Raw genomic sequence first — 14,569 nt, 5'->3', positions numbered from 1 at the left:
CAGAATTTAGACAAGAAACTTCCTGAACTGTTTGTTTTTGTCTAGCAGCAAATAGTCTGACATTATGCTCACGAAGATCACTGGAACAAACATCTTTTATTAACACATGTTTAACAGGTTTTAAAATATTCATAGGAAATGTACATTATTGTTATTTGGCACTGGTAGGTTAGACTTTTAAAAATGCATGGAATCAGTTACTGGTGTCAGACTGATGTAAATGAAAAAAATATTTAAAATATCTATTAACATTCTCTTCAGCATCTACCTTTATATTATAATATTTTTTCCCAGACAACAGATTTTTTATGGTGATGTTTACTGAATTTCCTCTCATCTTTTCTGCTTTCTTGCTAGTCATGTGAAAACAGCTATTATAAATAAAATAAATATGGTCAAATCCTCAGCTGGTGTGAATTAGTGTAACTGTATTGACAGAGTTACAGCTATTTACACTAGTTGATCAGGCCAATATACCTATATATGTGATCTTTCTATGGATATTTTTGTGCTACAGAGGCATATATTTGTGGGGTAAAACTCAAATATGGACATGGGAACATTTCTGTATTCTACCAGGTTAAGAGATACAGGAAATTTCAACTGTCAAAATTGCACTTTAAAAAGTCAGAGGATATTGGTTAGAAAGACCAGGTATTAAGTGTAGCTCTGGCAATAAGCTGTCAGTATAGGTGGCTTTACAAGCAACACGTTGAAGCCTTGACAGAAATACTACTTATGCCCATTGCCAATCATTCAATCTTTGTCAACTGAATTGAACATCCTTTCAGAGATGGCAGCCCTCCACAATGACACCAAAAATACACAATCCTCTGTCAACATTATAGAGGTGTAAGCTGTGTTGGTAAATTACAAACACAGAAATTGTTGGATACTGGAGATACATCAGCATGTATTCTTTATTAATGCAAATGGAGCAGGGCAGGGGAATGAATGCACGGTCACGGAGGGGATAGATTTTATAACTGCGTTACAAAAATCGTGTTTTTCAAGATGAAAAACCAGATGTGGCAGCAACAGTTTAAGAAGCAAATGAATAGCAATTCTCAAAACATTAGAGCTGGGAAAATATTAATGGAAAGCTTTCCATTAATTTTTCCTCAAATGTTTACATGAATTCACCTCAGCCACATCACGCCCCTTTTGTGTCTACTACCTATGACATTAATGCAATCAAATTTTTCATTAAAATGTTCACAGAAGGTAAAATTCACTCCTGTACGGAAGGCACAAGTCCTATGCACCAGTAAAATCCCATTTATGGTCTTAAGTGGGAATAAAGTGGAGCATAGGGCTTGAGAAAGGTCTCTGAACAAGAGTGAATTTCAACCAAAAGCATATTTAGAAGTTGCACAACACATATTTGCAGAAACCCTATTCTAAACTTATACATCAATGACTGAGCTCAATGTGTACTCATCCCACACAGGAAAAAAACAATATTATGTGATTTACCTGACCATTCTCAGAGAACTATTATAGTCTGAACAACAAATACTCACAGATAACTCTGTTCAGTCAATCCACAGTTTAAAAAAAAACATAAAATGTATGGAGTAATTTTACACAACAAGTGCATTAAAGGAAATTATGATCTGATCAAAAATCTTCACAAGTAGAAAAGAGGCTAAGTCTCTGGTTCTGCAAAGATTGACTCATATACTGAACTTTTTTCATTCATGTGAGTAGTCCCATTTAAATCAATGGGGCGACTCAAGTGCTTACATTTAAGCACTTGTGTGTTTCCAAGATTGGGGCCTACATTTGTCTGATAAGTTACCTCTTGTGAATTATTTGCCCAGCTGTAAAAAACATGTCTTCAACTGATGATATATTAAGATATATTTCTGTTTGAGACATTTTCTGAATACAGTCTGCTTTGATCTTAGAGAAAGGGGTGGGGACAATGAGGAGCCACAAATGGTGGCTAGTTTATACCTCAATTAATTCTGATACTTTAGGTCCAAGGTGCCTGATTTTGTTTTCACACCAGTGTAAATCTGGAGTAAAAGGAAAAGCAGGACCAATTAGTTGGGATTTTATTTTTTCAATTAGAGAAAAATATTTTTCTCTCAGAATTTATCTTGTTTATTAAATGAGTTATATGACAGGAGGCATCTCTTACGCAAAGATTTTGATTGTTCTGATATCTGGTATACTGGGGTCATTAGCTAATGCTTTGAAAAATGCAAGAAAACATTTTTCAAAATCAACAGCACACCTCAAGAAGTGTGGTTATGGCTATACTAGATACATTCATTACACAGCCATTGGACTCCAACTATGCTGTATCTGAGGTGTATGTGCATTTGTGTGTTTGGTAACTGCACACCTTCTCATGTGTTGTTTTTATATTGCACCTAGTACCTGTGCAACATATGTCAGTTAAAATGGCTACATTCACCCCCCTAGCTTTAATGTATCAAAGCAAGGGATTGTCGAACAAATGCAAGTAGAGTGAGTTTGCAAAATATGGACCAATTAATGCCAGATACGGTGGATGGGTCAAGGGGTTGGCAATAATAAAATGTGCCTTCTTCTTACTGATCACTTGTTTGAATCAGTATCCAAAAGTCCTACAGAAAGCTGTCACACTACTTAGATGGCATCAGCCCAATGACCATAAAATAAATGACATCCTTCTTTATATTCTGAACAAGACGACAAGGCTATATCTTCATTTACTACTGACTTCAATACATTTACTGATGTAAATGAAATCAGAATCTAGCTCACAGAATGCAAAAAAACCCCTCACTCTAACAAACTATACACATTAACAAATATTTTTCTCTATCTGCATATGGCCATATGTGACTAGAGAGAGATATTATATAATGAAATGAGGTATTTCTCTGAAAAATATTCCTTTACATTCTTTTAATAAACAGTTCACACAACTCATACGAGATTTTTTAGGTATTTTTATTACTGTAGCTTAGCTCTCAGGGAGAAAATATGTTATTACTATTAAGCTAATAAAATGAGATAAAAGAAAGAGAAATCATATGCAATGCTAGGTTAGCCAGCAGAAGGATATGTATTTGTATTATCTGCTAACAGATGTTTAAAATAAGTGGGAATGCACTGTGTATTTTTGCAAGCTACTTACTGTCCTCTGCTGTAATCATTTGAGTCCAGTCACTATATGTATTACCATAACCATTGGAGACTATCATTCTCATCTCGTACATTGTATATGGCTGAAGATCTTTGACTATGTAGCTTAAGGAAGCAGAGGGACTGGAAAATAACCTGGAAAGAAATGAAGAATGAGTTATAAAGCTCCAAAATACAAGGGGAGGGGGGTAGAAAAGAAGACCACAGCCACCCTAGGGGTGAGCCACATCTAAAATAATTTTACTTCTCTTCACTGACAATTTACAGTAGAATTTTATTGTTTGCATACTCTAGAATATCATCAGTGGAATGCCTAGGCCTCATCTGGAGTCGGTAACTGGGTAAGCCTGGAGCGTTATTGCGAACTGGTGTAGACCAGACAACCTGAAGACTGGTTGGTGTGGCAGATGAAAGCCTTGGAGGCAGCATGCCATCTGGAGCTGTCAAAAAACATGGATGAATTAGAGCAGAGAAAACCGTGGAGAACATATGCTGGATGGAATCAAAATGCTCCATATACTGGAAAAACTGTTCCTCAGGATCAACAGCGATGTTAACATGGTCCATTTAATTTAACATTTTTGTTACCGAAGTATTGTACTTCTTTATGTTCTTCTTTCCAATACGCTTACACTAATATCACTGGGTTGAGAGCAATGCCCAAAATGCAAAAGGAATTCAGATGTAACATTCTCTCCCACCTGTTAGTATATCAGTCCCCACCCCGAGCCTGATTCTGCCAACTTTACTCACATTGAAATCAAAGGAACATCTCATTGAGGAAGTATTATTCAATGTGAGTAGCAGGGCAGCAAAGTCAGGAACTTTATTCAAATATCCCTCTCCTTCTCTCATTAAAAACTTGACACACATTTTGGAAATCAGATACTCAACTGGTATAAATGAATGTAGATCCACTGAAGTCTGAGGATTTGGAACAGTACTACTTTCATTTGATTAATTCTAACTTTTATTGAGTGGGCCCAGGAATCATCGATCCAGCCCTATTCCAGGTTCCGAGGCAGATCTTCAACTGGTATCAATCGGTGTAATCCCATTGAAGTGATTTACACCAGCTGAGATTGTGACATTATGTTTTTCTCACCATGAAGGACTAACCTGCTTGATAAACCTTTCATGTATAACACATATGACATTTGTGTATTGGATGCCAAAACAGCATATTTTCAGAACGTTAAATAGAAAGGTTGGATTATTTGATTTTTTTTTTTCATTTAAACTTTTGTAAAATGCTGGTGTCTTTGATGGTTCAGTAGTTATCATCTGCATCTTTCTGTGGTCATCCAAATAGAAATTTTTCATCGCTGTTCTCTTTTTCTGGTACCAGGCTGACTGGAAGATTACTGTAAACCAATCTGTGGTTCGGCATGTTCAACTGCACCTACATTAAGGAACTGCAAATGATTGGCAGAACTACTAAACTGGGCACTTGGGTAAGCAGCACACTGTAATTTAGTTTTATGATCTTCATGTACCATGTGAAGAATAGCTGTCTCCCAAGTGGCAAAAAACAGACATTGCGACCACATGGTGCCTGAATTCTTTCTGCTAGAGTTTAAAGATTAAGTTCTTCTCTCAGTTACCATACATTTGTGTAAATCGAGAGACTCCACTGATGTCAATGAAATTGTTCTAGATTAACACTGATAATCTAAAATCAGAATTTGGCATGCAATATGTTTTAAAATCTGTGTGTGCAAAATACAGTACACATACATAATCATTCATTATTTTAGCATCCATTTGTAAAGTGCCTTGTATGGTCAATTGTAAGTAAGCTCTGCCAGTACAAAATGAGAACAAAAATAAATAGCAATTAAAATAAAAATACTTTGCATTACTGTAGTGCCTTTCATCAAAGGACCTCAAAATGCTTTTACAAACATTCACTAATTAAGCCACACAATCTCTCTATGAGGTAGGGCACCATCTCATTCAAAATTAAATTGCATCTGAAGTTTAAATGTACCAACTGTTTAAGTATACACACAAACTCTACATAGATCAAGACCAGAAGTATACCACCACTAGCTGAAAATGCCGGGGGAATTCAGGTAAGGGAATCTAATTAACTCACTGGTAATTTGGCCAACAAGCTGGGGTTCACACCACTATATTTGAGAAAAGTATTATGAAAATAACATATTGCCTGCTAAGGGTGTGGTCCGCTGGCTGGGTCACTGAACTGTGCTTATTCCCAGCTCTGCCGGTAGCCTGCTGTGTGTGACTTTAGGCAAGTTCTTCGAAGCCCTCTATATGCCTTAGATATCTCATCTGTAAAATGGAGACAATGATTTACCTCTTTTGTAAAGCCCTTTGAGATTCACAAATGAAAAGGATCAAATAAACTCTATGTATTTTTATTAATTATTATGGTGGTACAGGAATGCTCAAGTGACAAATATGTAGCTGTTTGATAGTCAACTATTTACAATACAGATATGAATTTAGTTGCCTAGATAATCAAAAATTAGAGGTCCAAATATATGTCATTGTACTGGTACAATGAAAAGAACAGTAGAGAATGTGGGCCAAACTCATCCCCTGTGTAGGTCCATTGACTTAATTTGGTCCTTTGAGGTTTTCAAATCTTAGAATGTACAAAATATATACCTTTTGTATAAAGGATTTCCTGGATCTTGCAGAGAATGTCATTAATATGCATTGTGAAAAAGAAGACTACAGGAAGACTACTCACTTCTGAGTCTCTGTTGTGTAATAACTAGAAAGGTGATCTAGAAAACTAGTCACATTTTGATCAATAAAACTTCGAAGTGTTTCACAAACAACCTGATCATTCTAAATTAAATATAGAACATATTCTGGTTATTTCAGCTACTTCCCATAACTGAGATGTTAATGTAATATTTCCCTCAGTTTAACCCCTTTTATCCTACTCTTATTCCCCAAAGTACCCAAGCAATAACCGGTAACCAGAAATAATTTAGCTGCAGGTTTCTCAACAGAAGAGCCATGTATCTATCAGCTTGATATATTGTCTTTAAGATGCAATGTTGCTCAAAAAGCTCCCCTCAAGCTTTAATATCACCCTCAGGGGCAACCACTCTATTTGCAACCTACTGAATCAACATCTTGTCCAGTAAATCCTAACTAGACCTGGTAAAAAAAAAATCATGCTTCATCTACAAAAAGAGAGTATAAAGGATGGGAAAAAGTCTTTAATTACCTGTCTACCTTATCTATTGTATTGTGAGAGCAAATGGAGAAAGAATTATGCATAATAAATGGTTTAAACTGGCAATACCACCAGTTTGGAGAGAAAATGTAATCTAGGCAATAAGATACAGGAAGATGAGCCAAGAGATGCATTCTACTCCCAGCTCTGTCACGGACTTGCTGAGTGGCTTCTGAAAAGTCACTGAACATCTGTGCCTCAGTTTCCTCGACAAAAAAGGAGCTAATGATAGATCTCTAAGATTTTCAAAGATGACTGAGGATGAAAAGCCTTTATACAGTGGCTGCACTGTACGTGTTTCCTCTATTCTGAAAGACTCTACTGCTTTGAGAGATTTACCAATCACAAGTGTTTTCCAACGTCCATAGGGCAATCTCTCTCAAAAACACAAGAAACTTTTAAACTGCAGTCACCAAAAGTAATCATTATTATTTGAATGATAAAGTGTTATATCCATTAAATGGATCTGCATTACTCTACACTTCACTACAATGCCACATAAGTTAATGAGAGCAAGAACATGCTGAAGGGCTACATTCTAATATCTATTAAATGGGTGTAAATTCAGACTAATTCCAGTGAAGTTATTCTAGATTTACAGTGGTTGTAACTGAGATCAGAACTGGTCCTCACACTGGTATATCCATAGTATCTGCAGAAGGCAAACACAAGAGTTTATAACTATGCAAATGTAATTCTAATAGTATGCCACACCTGCACATGCAAAATATTTTAAAATAGCACAGGTGCTGCATTTGCTTCTTATCTAAATGTTTTCCTTACACATGTGCGCATGCAAACTATGACAGCAGACATTTAACTACTGGGGAAGGAATTGGCTCTTCACAGTTTGTTGCCATAAGATTGAGGCGCTATTGCAATGATAACATAGTTCTGTCACTCTGTCTTTGGATGAATGTCTCCTTAAGTCATGTTCACTCTTGCCCTTTTCCAGGTCTAATTCACACACTTCGTTTCTTTATTTCACTGCATTGTTGTTTAGCCACCTCTGATTCATTTTCTCATAGGTGTCCATTCTAAGACCATGTTATTCTAGTCACTTTTTCTGGCAATATGTTGTGCACCTTGACATTTGTTTCTCTTGTTTTTCCTCAAGCATGCCTGTTACCTTGGTGTTTGTTCTGTCCGCATAATTCCTATCATTGCTTTCTCCATAATTCTCGGTATAGGCACATGTTTTTGTCTCATTTACTCAGTGAGAGACCATGTTGCTGGGCCATATGTCATCACTAGAAGGGCATGGTAGTTATAAACCTTTATCTATTGCCAAAACAGAAGATTGCTTTTTCTGTGTCTCATTTTCACAGGTGCACTAGAGTCATTCTGGTTTCTCCTTTAACTCCTTCAGTCAGAACATCTCACTTATTCAATGTGTAATATACACATCCAATATTCTTGGGTTTTTCTTTTCAGTTATGTACCCAAGCATCTTATCCTATCTGCAATGTCACTATTGCACATGATCCATCCTACACTTTGTAGATCTCAGAGCTGATCTCTGCTATCCCGACATATTGTTTGAAAAAGGATGGGTTTGCTGGCCCACTCACAGCAGACAGTACTTTCTCTTTTCTTGCTCGGGTTTGGAAGTCTTCACTGAGGTGTACCTTTCCTTCTGACTTAGTCATCTGCCTGTTCTTTTGTTGGCATTTTGTGGAGGTCTTTAGTAGCAGTTCTGCCACTGGGACACTGACCTACTCAGAAAAATTTGATTTCTGGAATTTTATTTTAATCCTTAAATCTGTTTTTATCCCAATTTTGTGTGTAATTCGTAGCTGTTAATTTAAGATCAAACTGCATTCATCTGCATGCAACAATAGCTATTCCAGTCACCCAAGCTGTATAGTACAACTTTATTAGGCAATGGCAAAACAGCACCAGCAATGGGACTTCAACAAAGCTTTGTTCAATGGCCTGGCGGCCACAGTGAAAAACTGAAGGACCGTTTTAAGACAGCACTCTTATGGGGCCTGACTTCAATGGAGTTACTCCTGGTTTACATCAGTTTAAGTAAGAACAAAATTAGAGCTGATCTTTTCATACAATCTTAACTGTATTCAGGGCATCAGCTTCTGAAGTGAACAGAAGTAAACAGATTTCCCCTTTCCAAAAGCATTAATTACCCCATCCTGAAGTCAAGGCTGTAGGAGCAGCATTTAAGATGTGTGTCCTGTGCCTTATGTTGTTTTAAGACGAGAGCACAGGCACACTACTTCAGTCAAGTTATATAGAAATTTATCCGCACTACCCAACTTGAACTTCTGCTAAACTACAGAAGATACAAAAGAATGCCAACAGACAATTAGTTGACTGATTATTGATTATAAATACCTGTCAGAGACACAATTTATAACTGCTCAGTAAAACCAATTATTTGTCATGATGTTTAAAAGGGTACCCAGCCAATACTATTACATAGTAAAGCGACTTTAAAAACTTCCCCCACGTACAATATTCATATGGGTGTCACAAAGTCCTTCTAAAACCACAGGTGAATAAAAGTGACTGAATCCTTTCCACTCCCTACACAAAGGCTATGTCTACACTACTGCCAGATCAACGCTATGGCGATCGATGCACGGGGCAGTCGATTTAGCGGGTATAGTGAAGACCCACTAAATCGACGGCAGAGCATTCTCCGGTCGACCCCGGTACTCCACCGGTAACAGGAAGAGTAAGGCAAGTCGACGGGAGAGTGTCTCCCATCGACCCAGCACAGCGTAGACACCGCAGTAAGTTGATCTAAGCCACATCGACTCCAGCTATGTTATTCACATAACAGAGCTGTGTAACTTAAGTTGACTTACTGTGGTAGTGTAGACATAGCCAAGCTCTTGCAAACAACATAACCACACCTTTTCACTACCTCGGAGAGTGCATGTAGCAGAAGAAAAGACAGGATTCTGCCCTTCTACTCTGTGTGTGTTATCTGCAGGTGTTTTATGAACGGTCTTCAGAAGGGAACCTCAGAGCTGAAATTCTCATTTGTTATACCTTTTTGGGGTACAATATCTTATTTGGTTCCTTTGAAGATCAAGAGTCTGAACAGTCTGAACATTTTCTGTTGGAGCAGTGGATATATCAGGGAATTGAAAGCAGCCTACAGAGCCTTTAACTCTAGGTTGTTGGTTCAAATCTAGCCTATGGTAGTAACAAACAAACCATTACCACTTGATGGTTTTAATAGGAACATTAGCTTCAGTGGGTTGTCCTTCGTATGTGTCTTAAGAGGTACGATAAAGTAGGACAATAGATTGGCACTGTGATTAGTTCAGTACTAATTTTTTTATATGAACCTTTTTAAACCAATGTATCTGAGGCATCTGTAAAAGCTTTACAGTAATATTGCACCTAACAGCTGGAGTAAAATACTGCCCTTCTGTGTAGGATCCATGCTTGAAGTTGTGGCCAAGGAGAACAGTTTTGAGAAAAGCACAGGTCAGGTGGGCCTGGGATGGGCAGCCACACCACACAGCATGTTGCATACTTACTGCTTCTTTGAAAAGCTAGGGTATACTGAAGGTGACTGCAGGACTCATGGTCACTAGATCACACTCCATCCAGCCATGATGTGCCTGACACCATGACGTGCAATTTACTCCCTTATCATTCTTTCCCCACCTGCTGAGTGGGAAAGAAAGATTTCCTTCATCTTCTACTCCCAGTAGGGATGGTGTCCCTAGCCTCTGTTTGCCAGAAGCTGGGAATGGGCAACAGGGGATGGCTCACTTGATGCTTACCTGTTCTGTTCATTCCCTCTAAAGCACCCTGAATTGGCCACTGTTGGAAGACAGGATACTGAGCTAGATGGACCTTTGGTCTGACCTAGTACGGCTGTTATGTTCTTAGTAATTTATCCATGCAACACAGTAGGATTTGGTCCTTATTGAATTCTTTTATATATAATACAAATATAGATTTATGAAAGGAAAATATGTAAAGCTCAGTGGGTCCTACTTATCATATTTAAACCTGAATTCCTGTATTAGCGATAGTTTTTTCTGGTTAATTGCTGTGCATAGATTACTAAGGTCATAACATGGCTCAGGCAAAGTCAATTTCACAAAGATGGTCATCTATGGCATTGCTGTCCTTTTAGGTTGTTTGAAAATAGAGTTATGGTAGCTTCGTGAAGTGCATAAAACAAGCACTTACTGTAACTCAACTGAAAACTGCACCTCAGAATTCTTCTTCCCCGTAACGGTTGAATTTCTCTTTGCAAAGGTGCTCCCTTTGGACATTCATAAACACACTAATAATTTACAAGAGCAAGAAGTTCTCTCTCTTCTCCTTTCCTATTTACATGTGTGGACATGTACTCTACAACTTCACCTGAAAGCAAACTGTTTACTGTTTTCATTTATTTGACTGCTGCAATGTGCTGTGGTTTATAAATGAAAAGGATAAGGAAAACAAATATTTTACATTTTGACTAAAAAGGAACGATATGGTCCATGGTCTGTATTAATAACCAAAACATGCCACAGAGCAGACATGTTGCTAAAGATCAGATTCTACCACCCTTAACAACACTGAGTAATAATTTCCAACGAGGCTACTTGCAGAACAAGGTACTACTCAACATGGTGGGGTAGCAGAATCTGGCCCTTAAAAACCAGTCACAGTTTTGGACTGGATTCTGATATTGTTACTCATGTCAACTAGCAGCCTACTCCATTAATAGTCCCATAAAGATAATTTCCCTACTACTCACGGGAGTGAAGTGCTACTTTGTGTGAATAAGTGTAGCAGAATCAGTCCCACTGTTACTAAACAAAAAGAGAGATGTTTGTCAATTAATCTCACCTGTTTATCATCTACAGAATAAGAGGCCAGTTACCTAAAGGTTAGCTGGCTATTGTTCATGAAGGATCCAATAACTAATGTGAGAAGTGACTGCTAAGTATGCACTGAGCAACTAGAGAAAGATCTGGACTACAAGTTCAAACTAGTCTAACTTGTTTAGATTCTTTTAGCTTCAGCACAGCTAGTAAAACTTATCTGTAACAAAAAAACATTTCCACTGACTTTGACCCTTTTTTCTGTTTGCAAACTTTCTGCAAACAGATCATTCTTTTTAAAAATGTATTATTTGGGATGTTGAATCTCTCAGGGAGAAGACTGAGAGCCCTGCAGGGAGAAAGATATAGTGGGAGATAAGCAGGCTAGGAAATCATAGGACACTTCAAATATTTTCTGGTCCTCTTTTTCCACATTTAATATATTTGGCTAGGCAATTGGATGGCAAATTTTACAGTAGCTGAGTACTTCCTTATGTGCTGGAGACACAAATATATAAACCAATTTTATTAGCTGTCTAGTGTATTTTACAATTAATTCTGTCTTGTCACATTCACATCAAGTAACTGCGTGTACACAGGGTGCCCAGGTGAGCACTTCATGCACAAATATAATTGTTCACATGTGAACATGCTCATTTGCACACAAATGCCCTCCTCAAACATTCTGGGGGAAAAAAACAAACAACCCCTACAAAAAAACCAAAACAAAATGTTTGCTTGAATATTCATGGAGGGGGGGAGGGAGAGAAGGGAGGTTGAAGATGGTGACATAGAAAGACATTCTTGTGGCTAAGGGGATCTGGGTTCAGTCCCTGCCTCTGCTACAGACTGCCTGTATCAACCCTGGGCAAACCACGAAGTCTCCAATCCAGCAAACCTTTACTCATGTGATTAAACATAACCATGTGGATACTGTCCATAGAACTACTCAGGTGCTGAAAGTTAAGTACTTGTGTGTAAGGGTTTTCAGGACCAAGGTTTTAGTCTCTCTATACTTTAGATCCTCATTTGTTAAATAAGGTTAACCATACTACTTCTTTTCTCCCAATCATTGTTTGTCTTGTCCCGTTTATATTGTGAGCTTTTCAGTGGAGGGACTATCTTTTAATATGTGTAACGTGCATCATACACATCACATTAGGGCTTTGGCTCTTGAGCCTCAAGGTGCTACTGTAATAAAATAAATAAAGGTGGTTTGGCTTCACTGTAATTCAGATTCTGTGAATATGTTAATGAATAAGCTTCTCCACTGTTTACTCAAGTGTAGTACTCTGTGAGAAGTACAGAGAGTTAGACCATGAGATTACATACATACCAATTTCCTTAATCTTCTGGAATTTATCTGGGTAAAGTAAATTTTTGGTGTATAAGAATAACAACCTGTTCTTGGGTTTGGTGCATAAGAAAATGTATACTGAAAAGCACCATGAAGACGAAGGGGTACATTCCCAGAGAATACATGGGGTTTTAGCCATTCCCTTCCTATCTACCTTATGGTTTAAGGGCCCAGTACCGCAGCATCTAAACATCTTCCATGGTCATAAATTGGTATAACTTGGTTCCCACTGGACTTCATGGGGTCTTTACCTCCTTTCCTTTCCCCGGTTATCGGAAACTTTGTCCATTTAATGGAAATGTGAGTCATGCACCTAAAAACTGCATGCATAATCCTTCAAAAATTTACCCCTAAATGGTTTAGTAGTGTCTTCTAAATCTTAGCTTTCTGTAAATTTCCTTTTAGTTACAACTGTATTTTAGCAAATGGAAGCTAAGAAAGTATCTTACTACTTTCTTCAGTTAAACTGTATTTTCTAGTATGAAGAAGAATATCATTTCCTGCTTACCAGAGGTGAATGGGAATGAAAACAAACCCATCAAAGCAACAATATTAAGTGGAAATGCCAGTTTGTGCATTATCTTAACCTACTGCCTTCAATTCTCTATAAAGCATATACCCTTTGAAGTAGCCTGTATGCTCTAGTTTACAAAAAAAAAACTACAGCGTATGGCAGGCTCAGACAAAATACCAAAACTGATTGTATATTTTATTAAAAGCCTATTTTTTTCTCTCTCTCTCTCTTTTTTTTTTTTTTTAAAGAAAAGTCTAATTTGGTTGTTGTTCCCTTAGGTACACAGTACACAGTTCATAATTCATTTGATATAAAATGTCAGTTTAGATTCTTGCACTTCTTTGATAAATGAGAAAAAACATGTACATTTCAATTTCCGTCTACACAGTTCTACCAACAAACCAGGCCCCCCACTCCCATTGTGCTGCTCAAAGACCTTTGTGTTCAATTAAACATCAAGATTCAGAAACTTTAGGGAATGATATTTCCAAGACATACAGTACAAATATGAGACTGGGAAAAAAGGTAATCATTTTCCTACCAGGTAAAATGATCTCTCCCAAAGAGCACCTTTGATCTCCGAATTAGTTCTCAGTTATAATTTAATATATCACAATTGTTAGCAGCTTTCCTTACATTCATATATAAAGTGATATAGTCTGCTCCACAAAGCAAACCACCACATTCTGCGGCTTTTTCTCTTCTCAACATTTGCTTGTGCCTCTATACCCATGAGTGCTAATGGGGAAAATGTGTGTATATCACAGGAAGTGGGGGGAACTCATTTAATGGAATCAGTGATCATTCATACTGTAGAGCAGTTTTGCCTACATCACCCAAGCCTGTCATTGACTGGCACGCTGTACTAACAACAGAAGATCTACATGCAAAACAGTAGGATCAGGGCTTTAGTTGTACGAGGAAATTATTACAATTAGAAAAATAGCAAAACACTATGTCTATGTAACTATTAGTTATTATCTCATGTAACAAGTGAGATCCAGCCTGATAAACCCAAACAGTAAAATGTACAGAGTAAACAAAAATTCTTATCACTTCTCAAAACTGCCAACTACTATGCTATGGCTGTCACGTCACATTACAAGCTGGTATCACAGTGGCAGTATCCATAAATTAATACATATTAGAAAATAGCCAATTTAGGACCAGAATCTGAAACTTACTCACCCTGACAAATAATTCATTTGATTGGCAGTATGAGTAAGATGTTACTTGTTCTGAGCAAAGGTATCAGAATCTGGTCCATAAGTAAAGAAGTTGCAAGTTAGCTTTGCAGCACTGAGGTGTAATCAGGGTTGCGTCAATGGGTTGCGTCAATATCTAAAAACAATAATGCTGACTAAGGAAAAATAGTCCTTCTTAGCCAGGACCCCAAGGGAAATAATCTCTGCCAAATTCAGGACTAAAAGAGAAAAAGGGAACCAGGAAGCAGACTGTGACACAGTCATAATCCAGTTCCTGGTCTTCTCCTGGGGCAGAAGAACTAAGCTTGCTCAGTACAATTGAGCCTACAATGC

The 14,569-nt window shown here is 37.6% G+C and overlaps 1 protein-coding gene across 1 annotated transcript in view; it reads right to left on the bottom strand.

Annotated features, from left to right (window-relative positions):
• Positions 1 to 14,569, bottom strand: part of USH2A (usherin) — a 562,110-nt gene that overhangs the window by 186,743 nt on the left and 360,798 nt on the right. The window contains exons 39-40 of the mRNA XM_074949260.1: positions 3,431 to 3,581; positions 3,134 to 3,276 (exon numbers count right to left, since the gene is read on the bottom strand). Coding sequence (XP_074805361.1) covers positions 3,134 to 3,276; positions 3,431 to 3,581 — 294 coding nt within the window. The remainder of the gene's footprint in view (positions 1 to 3,133; positions 3,277 to 3,430; positions 3,582 to 14,569) is intronic.

This window comes from Natator depressus, chromosome 3 (assembly GCF_965152275.1).
Source record: "Natator depressus isolate rNatDep1 chromosome 3, rNatDep2.hap1, whole genome shotgun sequence".
Classification (NCBI taxonomy): domain Eukaryota; kingdom Metazoa; phylum Chordata; order Testudines; family Cheloniidae; genus Natator; species Natator depressus.
This window is presented reverse-complemented; position numbering and strand designations above follow the sequence as displayed.